The sequence below is a fragment of the Lepidochelys kempii genome, chromosome 3, assembly GCF_965140285.1.
Source record: "Lepidochelys kempii isolate rLepKem1 chromosome 3, rLepKem1.hap1, whole genome shotgun sequence".
Lineage (NCBI taxonomy): Eukaryota > Metazoa > Chordata > Testudines > Cheloniidae > Lepidochelys > Lepidochelys kempii.
The window spans coordinates 582977-598836 of NC_136382.1; the positions used below are offsets into that span (position 1 = coordinate 582977).

General features: G+C 52.5%; 1 protein-coding gene across 6 annotated transcripts in view; it reads left to right on the forward strand.

Annotated features, from left to right (window-relative positions):
* The window catches only part of IFT172 (intraflagellar transport 172), a 151395-nt gene that overhangs the window by 92451 nt on the left and 43084 nt on the right, over nt 1-15860 (forward strand). For all 6 annotated transcript variants that reach the window (XR_012157848.2, XM_073335396.2, XM_073335398.2 and 3 more), the window contains 6 exons: nt 11950-12027; nt 13085-13333; nt 13880-13958; nt 14409-14529; nt 15510-15654; nt 15731-15820. Coding sequence is in view for 5 of the 6 variants with exons in the window: in XM_073335396.2 (XP_073191497.1) it covers nt 11950-12027; nt 13085-13333; nt 13880-13958; nt 14409-14529; nt 15510-15654; nt 15731-15820 (762 nt within the window). In the remaining variant the exon portion in view is untranslated. The remainder of the gene's footprint in view (nt 1-11949; nt 12028-13084; nt 13334-13879; nt 13959-14408; nt 14530-15509; nt 15655-15730; nt 15821-15860) is intronic.

Sequence of the window (15860 nt, forward strand, 5' to 3'; positions counted from 1 at the left end):
TGGCTTTAAATTCTGAGACTCTATGACCCATGCTTAGACCAGTCCCCTCTGGACTTATTGTCTTTTCATACCTGGACCTACTGTCCACAACTTCTGACACCAGTTGGCCTGGACTACACAGATCCTCAGGCTTCCTCTACACTAACCACATTTAAGCTCGTGGGGACATATCTCATAGAGTTGCTCTAACCCAACTAGGCCATATAAATGTTCCGACGTAGCAACATCTGCACCTTTACCTCATTTGTGGACATCTCCTCCCATCAGGGTGGTAGCTATTGTATACATCATATCATGAGTCATTTGTACACCCTGAAACCTTTCCCTGTAAGCCTCAGGTTTCCAGTCAAACTTAAGCAGTAGAGCCTTTTGGATCTGTTCATAGTCCCCAGTATTCACTCTGTCTGTTTGGCAAGTTGGTACATAGATTCCCTGGGGAATTGGCTTCTCATGGTCTCTCCACACATACTCCTCTATGGAACCTCTTGCTCCTCTGCATCTCCAAATTCAGTTCATGCTGTCCCTGCCTCTTGCAATTCTTCAGCTTCTGTTTCTCTAGCTGAAGGTTCTTCTCCCTCGGCACCAACTTCTGCCCCTTCAAATCTAGCACTGTGGAATTGGGCCATGAGGACACTTGCTGCCGGGGAATTGGGCCACGAGGATACACTGCTGCGGCTGCCCTTGTTGCCCTTGGACTCTCTTGGAATCCCACGTGTATCTGGATCCTGGTTCTTGGTCCAATCATCCTTCTCCAGGCGAGCAATCAGCTGCACCTCGTTTAACTTCCCAAAGCTTAACCCTCTCTCCCTGCACAGCTCTGCGATGCTGTTCTTAGGAGCTGGTTCTGTCGGGCTCAATGGGTAGTGGTCAATGGCTCCATGTCTAGTTGGCAGCCGGTGTCAAGTGGAGTGCCCCAGGGGTCGGTCCTGGGGCCGGTTTTGTTCAATATTTTCATAAATGATCTGGAGGATGGTGTGGATTGCACTCTCAGCAAATTTGCGGATGATACTAAACTGGGAGGAGTGGTAGATACGCTGGAGGGCAGGGATAGGATACAGAGGGACCTAGACAAATTGGAGGATTGGGCCAAAAGAAATCTGATGAGGTTCAATAAGGTTAAGTGCAGGGTCCTGCACTTAGGACGGAAGAACCCAATGCACAGCTACAGACTAGGGACCGAATGGCTCGGCAGCAGTTCTGCGGAAAAGGACCTAGGGGTGACAGTGGACGAGAAGCTGGATATGAGTCAGCAGTGTGCCCTTGTTGCCAAGAAGGCCAATGGCATTTTGGGATGTATAAGTAGGGGCATAGCGAGCAGATCGAGGGACGTGATCGTCCCCCTCTATTCAACATTGGTGAGGCCTCATCTGGAGTACTGTGTCCAGTTTTGGGCCCCACACTACAAGAAGAATGTGGATAAATTGAAAAGAGTCCAGCGAAGGGCAACAAAAATGATTAGAGGTCTGGAACACATGACTAATGAGGAGAGGCTGAGGGAACTGGGATTGTTTAGTCTGCAGAAGAGAAGAATGAGGGGGGATTTGATAGCTGCTTTCAACTACCTGAGAGGTGGTTCCAGAGAGGATGGATCTAGACTATTCTCAGTGGTAGAAGAGGACAGGACAAGGAGTAATGGTCTCAAGTTGCAGTGTGGGAGGTTTAGGTTGGATATTAGGAAAAACTTTTTCACTAGGAGGGTGGTGAAACACTGGAATGCGTTGCCTAGGGAGGTGGTAGAATCTCCTTCCTTAGAAGTTTTTAAGGTCAGGCTTGACAAAGCCCTGGCTGGGATGATTTAATTGGGGATTGGTCCTGCTTTTGAGCAGGGGGTTGGACTAGATACCTCCTGAGGTCCCTTCCAACCCTGATATTCTATGATTCTGTGATTCTATGGTCTTACGCCATTTTCTTGCTGTTTCCTTTGTCTAACCTTGTTTTTCTTCTTCGAGAGATTGCACATGTGCATTCCACTCTTCGTATCTGTGCTCCCAGCACATGGCCATTGGAAGCTTTTCCCCTCAGCGGCATCCATTGGGCTGCTCGAGCACCCTCTGCTGCTGCATACCACTGCAGTCAGGTCTGAAGGGCAGAGCAGCCGCTAGCCTGCTCATCGTTCCTTCTTACCGCCTGTGGCAGTCACTGGAGCCCCTGTTCGTTGCCAGAACAGCTTTCTCTCTGCGGTGTAGGTAGTATCGTTGTGGTATAGCAGTTGTTATAGTTAGTAAGTTTTAGTTGTTTGGTTAAAAAAAAAGGGGGCAAGGGGGAGGGTTGATTTTATTGTTTTTCTCCCTTTCAGTGTTCTGCTGCCGGCACCGAGGCATGCCCCAGTTGCTGGGCTTCAAGCCAAGTGCTTCTTGCTCAAAGCCTATGCTGGTGAGCGACCCACACAGTGGTTGTCTTAAGTGCCTGGGCAAATCACGTGTGAAAGACCCATGCCAGGTTGCTGGGAATTGAAGCCTAGAATGAGAAGGCCAGGGAGGCAAGGCTGAAATTCCTGCTGATGGAGGCAGCATTCAGACTGCTCCTGGAGCTGTCCTGGTCCAACTCGGTGCCAAGGGCTACCACTCCAGTGACAAGCTCACCTCCAGTGTTGCTGGAGTCCTGGCAGCGATCTCCTTCACCTGTGCCGAGGAAGAAATATAAGTCTTTCAAAGAGGAACCAACCAGGGGAAGAGCTCCACCTTGCAAGCCTGGTATAGAGTGTATATGAAATCTAAGCGCTCCCCTCCAAATCCGTGCCTAAGTCGGCACAGTTGGCTTCGGTGCCGGAGAGGGCACCTTTGAGGGCAGGGCCAGAAGTAGCAGCTCTGCAGTGGCAGACTCAGACTCAGCGCCGAGAGCCCTGGAAGTCTTGGCAATAGCCAGGAATTTTCTCTGCCGCTGTGTGTCACTGGCCGCGCAGGAGTCAGATCCCTGGGCCTCACTGGCCCGTCTGGCACCAACACCAGCGGTGTTCCTGCTTCCTGGACAAGCGGCCCGTCGGCATCGTCTGAGGGGAAGCCAGCAATGCCGGCAATGCCGTGCCCAGCCCCCAACACCCACTGGGCCAGCCCCTTCATGGTCAGAGGGAAGGGGAGCGTCACTGCCGGACTCAACAATGGGTCTCGTATTTCACAGTGCTGGAGCATATCCCGCAGATCCCCCCTCTCTCCTCCTCTCCACCCACCAGCGTAACCCCAACATGGGCACTTCTGTGGAAATCTGCCCAGGAGATCACTGGGGGCCAGGCCTATATCGGTGGCTTGTTGGAACCCCTGGGTTTTCCCCCCAACTTCTAGATCCTCCCCTCATCGTGCCTACTCAGTGCCCTCTTCTCGGGGGGGGCGGGGAGTCCTTGCACCGAGCTGCCCATACCAAGTCCAGTACTGGGCTCAGGACCAAGCGTCAAGAAGAGGCGTTGAAAGCAGAGGAACAGCCTGTAGAAGAAATTGAACCACGTCCAGTCTTGTCTTCCTCCTCCTCCTCTCCGGACAAGGCAGTTTCCTCAGAGGCAACTTCACCCTTCATGATCAGGAATTGTGAGGGAGGGTGGCTGCAGGTCGAGGCAGTCAGGGAGTCCTCATCTCACCTGATTGATGTTTGATCAATGGCAGGTCCCTCTAGGATGGGACTGCCAATTAATGAGGCAATATTGGCATCTGTAAAGTTGCTATGGAAGACCCCATCTTCATTGCCTCCCACCTCAAAGAGAGCAGAGCAGAAGCACTATTTGCCCTCCCAAGACTTTGAATATCTTTACTCCCACCCATTTCCAGGGTCCTTAGTTGTTACAGCAGCTAATGAGAGAGAGCGATGGGGCATCAGGCTGTCACCCCCCAAATCAAAGGACTCAAAGAGATTGGACTTGTTTGGCAGGAACATTTATTCAACTAGAGGATTGAAGCTTTGAATTGCCAACCAGCAGGCTCTGCTGGGGCCTTATGACAAACCCCTGTCAGGGGTGGTCTAGATAGTACTTAGTCCTGCCTTGAGGCCAGGGGACAGGACTAGATGACTTCATGAGGTCCCTTCCAGTCCCATGATTCTTTGATTCTATTATTTTAATGTATGGGGCTCCATTGAGAAGTTCTAAGAACTGCTTCCTGAGAATGCAAGGCAGAAGTTCTCTTCACTGGTGAACGAGGGCAGACGAGTACTGAGAACCTCACTGAAGGCTGAGCTGGACGTGGTAGACTCAGCTGCTAGAATCGTGGCTTCCATTGTTGCCATGCAGAGATCCTCATGGTTACAGTCTTCTGGTCTCCCCTGTGAAGTCCAGAGTACTATTCAGGACTTGCCGTTTGAGGGTCCTTCTCTGTTCTCAGACGAAGTGAACAACAAGCTCTGTGGGCTTGTACATGCCTGCCGGCAGGGCTGGCCTTACCATGAGGCGAACTGAGGTAGCTGCCTCAGGTGCCAGACTGTGGGGAGGCACCACTAGGACCCAGAAAATTGTGTCTGCTGCTGGTGCATCTGTATTCTCTCTGCTCTGGATGCACAGAGATGGGGGAGTGCTGTGCTGGAGGAAGGAGGGCACAAGAGACATAACAGGCAGGCAGGAGAAAAGGTGAGGGGGAATAACAGAAAGCAGCAGGAGCTGCAGGGACAGAGAGGAGCAGGAGCCTCTTATGTACCTCTCTAGCACCCCCAGGAGCCTGGACTGATTAACCCCCGCTTCTCAGGGAGCTTCCTGTTTCCTGCTGCTTCCCTGAACCCACCTGGGGAGAACAGGCAGTCAACTGAAGTAGTAGAAGCCAGTTAGCCCCTTAAGACGCTGACCTCTTCCCTCACTTAGGCGCTGCTACCAGCCTGCTTATTTGTCCCCTTCAATTGAGTGTTGAGAGCCACTATAGCTGTCCCAGAACACCAGTCATGAGTGAAAGAAGAAAATGCCCCTCTGGGACAGCATTCAGAAAAAGAAAGAAAGCAAAGGAAGCTTTTCTGTCTAAGCAGGAAGGAGCTCTCCCGAGATACATAGACACAAATGTTCATGGTGAGCCTTCCAGCCCCAGTGAGGATGTGAGTGGTGAGGAGATGCCTGATCTTCCAGGTAGTCAGAGTGCAGGTGACCTGGCAGCTACTGCAGCATCCGTATCTCCATCTCAAATGGATGGAACCCTGCACATTCCTGAAGTGTAGATCAGAGAAGAGTGTGGTGGAGGCGCAAGAAACAGCTGCTGCTGAGTTTAGTTCCTTACGTCTAGAGGATCCAGGACTGTGGACCCACTTGAGCAGTAGCCCGAGGGACTTCCTTGTACTGCATGGGCCACAGCAAGTGAAAAACTTCATGTTCCCCAAAGACAATGAAAATCGAAGTTTCCATCCAACACGTTACTGGTGTGAAATCCCAAGTGGTGACAAAGTGAAGAGGCCATGGTTTATGTTCTCAAAAACCCAGAATGCTGCATACTGTCTTTGTTGCAAACTCTTCCAGTCTAATGTTCCAGCCACATTGGGTTCTACAGGAACAAAGGACTGGAAAAATCTGGCAAGAAATCTGGCATGCCATGAGAAGGCAGCAAATCACCAGAGAGCATTCCACAGGCGGAAAGAGCTTGAGATGAGACTAAAGTTAAAGGCCGCCACAGATGATCAGCATCAAGAGAAGATTTGCCAACTTTACTGGCAAAATGTTCTGAAAAGGCTCATTGCCATTGTGAGAATGCTTGCTACCCAAAACCTAGCCCTGCGTGGCACTGCAGATCAGCTGTATGTGCCAGACAGTGGAAACTTCCTTAAAACTGTGGCGCTGATGGCTGAGTTTGGTGCAGTACTCTAGGAGCATCTAAGAAGAGTCACCACCCAAGAAATGTACACACCCCACCACCTTGGAAAAACAATTCAAAATGAGATCACACAGTTACTGGCATAAAAGTCAAACAGAAGATTGTGGCAGATCTGAAGTCAGCAAAATATTATTATTAAACCCTGGATTTGTGCTGGAAATGGCCCACCTTGATTATCATACACATTGTAAGGAGAGTGGTCACTTTAGATAAGCTATTACCAGCAGGAGAGTGGGTTTGTGTGTGTGGTGGGGGGGCTGGTGAGAGAACCTGGATTTGTGCTGGAAATGGCCCAACTTGATTATCATACACATTGTAAGGAGAGTGATCACTTTAGATAAGCTATTACCAGCAGGAGAGTGGGGTGGGGGGAGGTATTTTTTCATGCTTTGTGTGTATAAAAAGATCTTCTACACTTTCCACAGTATGCATCCGATGAAGTGAGCTGTAGCTCACGAAAGCTTATGCTCAGATAAATTGGTTAGTCTCTAAGGTGCCACAAGTACTCCTTTTCTTTTTGCGAATACAGACTAACACGGCTGTTACTCTGAAAGATATTACTCTGTTATTCTGGACGGCACACCTGACATCAGCCATAAGGATCAAATGACTTTAATGGTGCGTTTTGTAACAACAACAGAACCTAGTGACAATGTCCCTGCAATGATGTCTGTCAGAGAGCATTTCCTAGAATTTATTGACATTGATGATACTACCGGAGCTGGTATGACAAATGTGCTTCTTAAAAAGCTGGAAGATACGGGAATTGCGATAGCTGACATGAAAGGTCAGGGCTACGATAATGGTAGAGGACGGAACAGAGGAGTGCAGACATGGATCCGAGAGTTAAACCCTCGAGCTTTTTTTGTCCCATGCAGTTCTCATTCATTGAACTTGGTGGTCAGTGATGCAGCATCAGCTTCTCGTGAGGCTGCTGAATTTTTTAATGTAATTCAAAGCATCGATGTATTTTTCTCTGCATCAACTCATCAATGGCAAATTTTGAAGCAACATCTGGGAACATCCTCTCTGACACTGAAACCACTGAGTGCCAGACGATGGGAAAGTTGAGTGAAGGCGATAAAGCCTATCAACCGCCAAATTGGGAAGATAGATGATGCCATAGTTGCCATTATGGAGGATAATGCTATGACAGGAACTGTTCGTGGGAGAACAGTGGCAGAGGGAAACGGAATCACCAGAAACAAACATAACTTCAAATTTCTGTGTGGCTTAGTGTTGTGGCATGACATTCTGTTTGAAATAAATGTTGTAAGCAAAAGACTCCAAGGTGTTGACCTTGATATATCTGGAGCAATGGAACAACTGGACAAAGCAAAGTCATACCTACAGTCTTACTGGTCAGATGAGGGATTTCAAAACGTTCTGAAAAGTGCACAGAAGTTGGCAGAGGAACTTCACACTGAAGCTATTTTCCCACCCATTCAAGAATACAAGAGTTACCGAAGAAGAAGACATTTTGATTACGAGGCACGGGATAATCCCATAAGATACTCCAGATAACAATTCAAAGTTGAATTCTTTAACCAGGTGCTACATTATGCAATCCAGTCAGTTGAAGAACATTTCATGCAGCTCAAGGAACTCTTTCCAAAGGCCAATGGCATTTTGGGATGTATAAGTAGGGGCATAGCGAGCAGATTGAGGGACGTGATCGTCCCCCTCTATTTGACATTGGTGAGGCCTCATCTGGAGTACTGTGTCCAGTTTTGGGCCCCACACTACAAGAAGGATGTGGATAAATTGGAAAGAGTCCAGCGGAGGGCAACAAAAATGATTAGGGGTCTGGAACACATGACTTATGTGGAGAGGCTGAGGGAACTGGGATTGTTTAGTCTGCAGAAGAGAAGAATGAGGGGGGATTTGATAGCTGCTTTCAACTACCTGAGAGGTGATTCCAGAGAGGATGGTTCTAGACTATTCTCAGTGGTAGAAGAGGACAGGACAAGGAGTAATGGTCTCAAGTTGCAGTGGGGGAGGTTTAGGTTGGATATTAGGAAAAACTTTTTCACTAGGAGGGTGGTGAAACACTGGAATGCGTTACCTAGGGAGGTGGTGAAATCTCCTTCCTTAGAAGTTTTTAAGGTCAGGCTTGACAAAGCCCTGGCTGGGATGATTTAATTGGGGATTGGTCCTGCTTTGAGCAGGGGGTTGGACTAGATGATCTCTTGAGGTCCCTTCCAACCCTAATATTCTATGATTCTATGAACACAGCAGTATATTTGGGATGTTGTATGACATTCCAAAACTCCTCACTATACCTGAAGAAGACCTACACCAGCAATGCAGGGCACTAGAGACAGTGTTTACACATGATGAGATGCACGATATTGATGTGAGTGATTTCGGTGATGAACTGAAAGCCCTTTCAAGATACATTTCAGCAAGATCAACTCCAAAGGCTGTTCTGGAATATATGTGCACAAATAAGATGACCACCCTCTTTCCAAATGCTTTTGTTGCTCTGCGCATACTTCTAACACTTCCTGTAACAGTTGCCAGTGGAGAACGCAGCTTCTCCAAGCTGAAGTTAATAAAAACACATCTGTGCTCCACAGTGACACAGGAGAAGCTAGTTGGCTTTGCAACCATCTCAATAGAGCATGAGCTGGCCCAGACTGTGGACCTTTAGGAAGCAGCTCAAATCTTTGCAGCCAAGAAGGCACCACTTTGATTATTCAAACAGATAAACATGCCAGTGTTTACTAGGCAGACAAGAAAAGTTACATTTGCCGTTCCGGCGTTAGAAAGTGAAGTGTTACTTAAAATTTTTGAACAAGGCCTTTTAAGTTGTTAGTTCTCCTTTATTGGGGTAGGTGGCAGAGCAGGACCATGAGAGGAGTAGAGCAGGAAGAAGGCAGAATTGAGACCTTTCAAAGTTTTGGCCCAAGCAAGGGGACATGGGGGCGTCATTTGAGCTCCCCGCCACAGGTGCCAAATGTTGTGAGCCGGCCCTGCCTGCCGGGTCAGAAAGCACTATTGACCTCAGCAGATCCACTGGTTTTCCACTCCACCTCCTTGTCAGGACCTGTCAAAAAAGAAGTGCAGGGGTTAGACGTGCAGGCCTCTCCCTCCTGTTACTTTGGCTCCAGCTCTGGGCCCTTCAAGACACCTGGGAACTGCCCAGCAGTCATTTTGATGGGCCAGTCGAGGACGCCATGCCAGTCTCCATCTCTCCAGATCCTACTTCCCCCACATTTGCAAACCATCTGTTCCACTTCCTCAGTGCTTGCTCCCACCTTACTTCACCCAGTGGGACGTGAGCATTGTGGAAGTGGGATATACCCTTCAGTTTGTTTCTTCCTCTCCCTCCCCGCCTGTATTCCTCTGCAGGGATCACGCCTATGAGGAGCTCCTTCTCCAGGAGCTGCAATCTCTCCTTCGCTCAGGGGCCAAAGAAGAGGTTCTACACTGTCCAAGAGGGAAGGGGTTTTATTCCTGTTACTTCCTAAACCCAAAAGCGAAGGGGGACAGTCTCAGTCCAGTTTTAAACCTGTGTCAACTCAACATATTCTTAAAAAAGATAAAGTCTCTCATGGTCACCCTAACTTCTGTTATCTCCTCCCTGGATCCGGGGACTGGTGTGCCAACCTTGACTTAAAAGATGCCTACTTCCATGTGGCAGTCAACCAAGTTCACAAGAAGTACCTCAGATATGTGGTAAATCAAAATCATCAGCAGTTCACTGTACTACCATTTGACCTGTCAGCAACTCCCAGGGGTTTTACAAAAGTTATGGCAGTAGTAGCTGGCTTCCTGAGAAGATCAGGTATTCAAGTTTACCCCTACCTAGATGACTAGCTTGTGATCCAGACTCCAGGTTTTGTGTAGTCCTGATCCAGTCAACATTCAGTGCTCTGGGACTGCTAGTCAGTGCAGAGAATGTCTCCTTTCCCCTGTCCAGAGGATAGTATATAAGGGCTTTACTGGACTTGTCTCAAGCCAGAGTTTTTCTTCCGGACCTGAGGATTCAGACAATCCATAAGAATGGCCAGACTGGGTCAAACCAATGGTCCATCTAACCCAGTGTCCTGTCTTCGGACAGTGGCCAGTGCCAGATGCTTCAGAGGGAATGAACAGAACAGGGCAACTATCAAGTGACCCATCCCCTGTCTTCCACACTCAGCTTCTGACAGTCAGAGGCTAGGGACACAGAGCATGGAGTTGCGTCCCGAGCATCTTGGCTAATAGCCATTGATGGATCTATCCTCCATGAATTTATCTAGTTCTTTTCTGAACCGTTATAGTTTTGGCAATTGGATCAATTGTTACAGCTATGAAAGCTCACTTGGTCACAACAGCGTGAAGCTGAGGCTCCTTGGGGCATATGGCCTCTAGCACTTTTGATTCAGTAGGTCAGACTGCACCTCAGAACAGGCTAGGCTGGCACTGGGGCATGCAGCTCTCCTACTCTTCTGGCCGAGGTAACGGCAACCAGAAATGGCACTTTCATTAATGGATGCAGCAGCGAGCAAGTAACCAAAGGCTCAAATGAGGGACCCATAAATCTTGACAACACAAAGTTCAGATCTCATGGCAGGAACGGGTCTTGGAGTTTCGCTTGGATAGGTGTTAGTTGTTCAGTGTTTGGGGCTCTTTCTGGATCCTCCATTGATGTGGGTTGGTGTCAGCCAGTCCTTCAACAATCCATTCCTCCCACCCCAGACAGTTACCTGACACAAGATCTCATGTCTCTGGCTCTGCCCCAGGACAGCTTTTTACCCCTTCTGCCCCCATGGCATCAGCCCCTAGGCCAGGGAGTCACTACCATGTGCATCATTCACAAAAATCTTACAGGTTTCAAAGTAGGAGCCGTGTTAGTCTGTATTCGCAAAAAGGAAAGGAGTACTAGTGGCACCTTAGAGACTAACCAATGCATCCGATGAAGTGAGCTGTAGCTCACGAAAGCTTATGCTCAGATAAATTGGTTAGTCTCTAAGGTGCCACTAGTACTCCTTTTCTTTTTTTAAAAACCTTACAGAAAATCCCACTTTGTCACAGCTTTGGAGTGTTCTTGCTTTTCCTCAGGGGTCGGGCACACAGCAGCAGTATCACTCATGGCAAATATCGGGGCATGTACCTGCTGTTCTTGTGCTTTCTCTGTGAATCACAAGCCACCTGGAATCACTCTGACTTACGGATCCGGCAAGGCTGCTGCCTGAGTTTCCAAAATCAAACTTCTCTCGCAGTCCCCTGAGCTATGGGCCCTGTTGCTGAGCTGAGAGGACTCTGCATCCTTCCTGTTGCAGCTTTCGCAGCTCTGCTCCCTGGCTTTCCACTGCTCCCACTCCCACACCACTCTGCTGCTCTGGAGTCTCTTTCCTTTACCCCTGAGAGAGAGGGGTTTCCCGCTGCTGACACCCTGTGGTGTGAGGACATAAGCACAGAGCACCAAGCCTTAAGCAGTGTCTAGAGAACTCCCTCCTTCCTACATTTCTTAAGCTCCATCCTGGTCCTGTCTGGTGACCCTTGGGACCAGGAACTGTATAACCACTCCACAACTGGCTGTGAGGTTTGCCCTGCAGTGTGGTGGGGCTCATAGTTCCCTAGAGAAGGGACCATTGTGATCATCTAGTCTGACCTCCTGTAGAACACAGGCCAGAGACCTGCCCCACAATATTTCCTAGAGCAGAGCTTTTAGGAAAACATCCAGTCTTGATTTAAAGAATCCACCACAGCCCTTCATAAATTGTTCCCATGGCTAATTACTCTCACTGTTAAAAATTTGCACATTATTTCCAGTCTGAATTTGTGTAGCTTTAACTTCCAGCCACTGGATTGTGTTAGCCCTGTCTCTGTTAGACCAAAGAGCCTGTTGTTAAATATTTGTTCCCCATGTAGGTGTTTAGAGACTGTGACCAAGTCACCCTTTCACCTTGAGCTCCCGGAGTCTGTCACTGTGAGGCAGGTTTTCTAACCCTTTAATCATTCTCATGGTTCTTCTCAGTGGGAGCGAGGTTTCCCTGAGGTGCGGGGGGCTCATTTATTGGCTGTGAGGTTTATCCTGCTGCCCAGCCTTCCAGACTCATTAGCTGAATGAGTTTCCTGCCTGGCCTCATTTTGGGAGCTAACCCCATGTGGCAGGGTGTTCCTCAGGCTCAGGGTGCCGAGTCAGCAGAGAAGGAAGCCCACCCCATAGTAACGCTCTGCTCTCTGTGCCCAGAACGCAGTGGAGGAGGCCATGGAAATGTACCAGGAGCTGCACATGTGGGATGAGTGCATTGTGGTGGCAGAGGCCAAGGTACGGTGTATACTGCGCTTTGCCCTCCCTTGCCTGTGGACTGGGCCCTGCTGGGGTGCTCCATCTGCCGCTGGGGGGATAATGCCCGAGTGTGGATTCTGTCACGGGAAGCCTGCACCTGCCTGGGAGGCTCCCAGTAGGACTCGGATGAGCCAGTTCAGCGCCAGATGGCTGAGAGGGCAGGTGCCTGGGGGCTCCCAGCCTGGGCAAGGCCTCTGCTGTAGAGAAGGGGGGAGAGGGAGTCATCGCACCACGTGTGCGCAGAGCTGCAGAAGGGAATGGAGGGACAGGGCAGGGGGTGAATGAGGGGCTTGGCCGTGGCGCCAGGGACGGGGTGAGGAAGGAGGATTCCTGCAGCTCTGTCAGGCAGGCTGGGAGGGTACACGGGTCTGTGGCAGGCCTGGGGACTGTGGGCTTGGCAGGTGAGGCGGCCTGGGAGGAAAGGCAGGGCATCCTGCTGGGCCATGCAGCTGGGGGATGGAACTGAGAGGGGCTCATGGAGGGACACAAGGCTGGGGGAGGGAGGCATGTGGGGCTGAGCGGAGCAGGAGAGAAGCTCAGGGGCTGCTGTGGGGTGGAGCAGAGTGGGAGGGGAACTCGGGGTGCTGTGGGGCTGAGCAGAGGGAAAGGGAGTTCAGGGGACACTGGGGCAGAGCAGGGGGAAGAGGGGCTCAGAAGGCACTGTTGAGTGGAGCACAGGGGAACTCGGGACACTGGGGCAGAGGGGAGGGGAGGGGCTCAAGGGGCACTGTGGGGTGGAGGGGAGGGGAGCTCAGGAGGCACTGTGGGGTGGAGCAGCGGGGGAGGAGCTCAGAGGACGCTGTGGAGCAGAGCGGGAGAAGGGGAATTCAGGGGGCACTGGGGCAGAGGGGTGGGGAGGGGAGCTCAGGGGGCGCTGTGGGGTGGAGTGGAGGGGAACGTGGGGGCCCATCAAGGTTTCTGGGGGGCTCTGGCCGGCGTCTGTGCCTGGCACTGGGAGAAGCCTGCAGGAGGGGTGGGGCCGGGCTGGGGGATGCTGACAGATGCTGCCCCTCACCCACCCACCCACCCACACCAGGGGCACCCGGCGCTGGAGAAGCTGCGCCGGGGCTATTACCAGTGGCTGCTGGACACGCAGCAGGAGGAGAAGGCTGGGGAGGTGCAGGAGAGCCAAGGGGAGCCCCTGGCCGCCGTGGGCCTGTACCTGAGGGCTGGGCTGCCAGCCCGAGCCGCTCGGCTGGCCATGGCCAGGGACCAGCTCCTGGCCAATGGGGATGTCATCAACCGAATCACCACCGCGCTGATCAAAGGGGAGCTGTATGAGCAGGTGAGAGCCTCCCCCTTCCCCCAACCCCCAGGTCAGAGCCTCTCCCCTTCCCCAACCCCACTCCCCCAGGTCAGAGCCTTGCCCCAACTCCACCCCGAGGGTTAGAGCCTCATCCCTCCCCAGCATCACTCATACATGGCCTCCACTCTCACAGAGTAACAGCCTTACCCCCATACTCCCCTTGTCCCCCACCCCAGGAGAGTTGGAGCCTCACTTGCACAGAGCTCCAGATACCTGCGCCCTAGAGATCGAGGGCTTGGAACAGGAGGCTCCAGGACCCCAGCCTTGGGGCTAGCAGGGTGCATGGCTTGTGGGGTGGGCCTGGGGCTCTGGACTGGGACTGGGACTGGCCCTGGGGCTGGCAAGGTGCATGGCTTGTGGGGTGGGCCTGGGGCTCTGGACTGGGACTCGCCCTGGGGCTGGCAGGGTACATGGCTGGGGCAGCAGCAGGGGCTTGGGAGCTCTGGTACCGGCCCCTGGCCTGGTGTGACCTGTGGCAGGTGGGCCAGCAGCTCTGCAGCCTGTCTGACAGCCTGTGTGTGTTAGGCTGGAGACCTGTTTGAGATGATCAAGAACCCCCAGAAGGCTCTGGAGTGTTACCGCAAGGGCTGCGCCTTCCTGAAAGGTATCGTGGTCTCCGTCCCCCTTTCTTGGTGTGAGCACCCCCAATGCCTCTTGCTGGGATGCAGGGATGCCCTGTCCTTTGCTGCACAAGCGGCTGCCCCAGAGCCCAGAGGACCTGGCTGTGTGTCACTGCTCCCTGTCTTCCAACCTCAGTCAACAGCTCTAGTTCTGAGCTGGAGCTCCATGAGCTGAGGACTAGGATTGCCTGGTGAGGCTGCCTGCAAAGCGGGCACTGGACTCGGTGCCCCAGGCCATCCCTTCCAGTCCCGAGTTCCCCTCTCCTGTAGCCACTCATGGCCCCAGGGCAGGTTCCTCCTGGGCTTATCAGCCAGCAGGAGGCCAGGCGCCACTCGAATCAGCCCCACGCCTCCCAGGGCCTGTCTTCAGTACTGCCATGTCAGCGTCCTCTCCCCAGCTGGTGGCCACTGTGACATGTTCCTCTTCCTCGCAGCGGTGGAGCTCGCTCGTGTGGCCTTCCCTGCAGAGGTGCTGAAGCTGGAGGAGGCCTGGGGAGATCACCTGGTGCAGCAGAAGCAGCTGGATGCTGCCATTAACCATTACATTGAAGCCAGGTAAGGCCAGGCTGGAGCATTGCCACGGCAGCTGCGCAGTTCAGAAAGCAATGACTTGGGTGAGTCTCCTTACACGAGTGGGCAAGCTGAACCCTACTGACATGTGGCTGGCGTGGAGCACACCAGCCCTCCCCTCCCCAGCTCTGCTGGTGCCCCGCAGGCCAGACCCACAGGCCCCTGCTATCCCAGCCCTGGGCTCCCTCCCTCCCTCCCTCGCGCCCTGCCCTGCTGGTGCCCAGAGACCTTTGCTATCCCAGCCCTGAGCTCTCTCCCTCCCTCACACCCAGGTCTGCCGGTGCCCAGAGCCCTCTGCTATCCCAGCCCTGGGCTCCCTCCCTCCCTCCCTCGCGCCCTGCCCTGCTGGTGCCCAGAGACCTTTGCTATCCCAGCCCTGAGCTCTCTCCCTCCCTCACACCCAGGTCTGCCGGTGCCCAGAGCCCTCTGCTATCCCAGCCCTGGGCTCCCTCCCTCCCTCGCACCCAGCCCTGCCAGTGCCCAGAGACCTTTGCTATCCCAGCACTGAGCTCTCTTCCCTCCCTCACACCCAGGTCTGCTGGTGCCCACAGCCCTCTGCTATCCCAGCTTGGGATGCTGATCGTACCCTCTTGTGCCACAGTGTATGGTGGTTTTGTGATGGGGAAACTGGAGCCTAGGCTCGGAGCCTAAACTGCCGTTCCCTCGTGATCTGCGGGAGGTGCCCAGAGCCTGTGCTAGGCCGTTTCTCTAAGGTGCTGGTGAACTTTCTCTCCTCCATGTGCCAGGCCTCGTGACACCTTCCTCTCCTTGCCAGCCATTCTCCCTGACCCTCCTTGCTCCCCAGTCCCCTGTGGAGACATCCATGCAGGTGACCCGAGCAGCGAGGCTGCTTCGTTGTCTCCTCACACAGTTCCCAGTCTCGCTACCTGTCCCTAACGTGAGCAGAGCTCAGCCGGATCTGATCTCCCTGGCCTGCTAAGGATCTCTGCCCCTTGCGGCTCTAGGTGCGCCATCAAGGCCATTGAGGCAGCCATTGGGGCCCGGCAGTGGAAGAAGGCCATTTACATTCTGGATTCACAAGAGAAAAGGATAGCAGTCAAGTACTACCCCAGGATTGCCCAGCACTACGCAACCTTGCAGGAGTACCAGGTGAGATGCCAGCTCCCAGCATCTCCCAGCCCCACAACGGCCAGAGGTGGCTCACCTGCTGTCCTGTTCCCCACAGATCGCAGAGGAGCTGTACATCAAAGGAGATCGGCCCAAGGACGCTATTGACATGTATACGCAGGCGGGGCTCTGGGAGCAGGCACACAAGGTAGGGATAGAGGCTGAGAGTGGCTGAGTCTCTTGGGCCC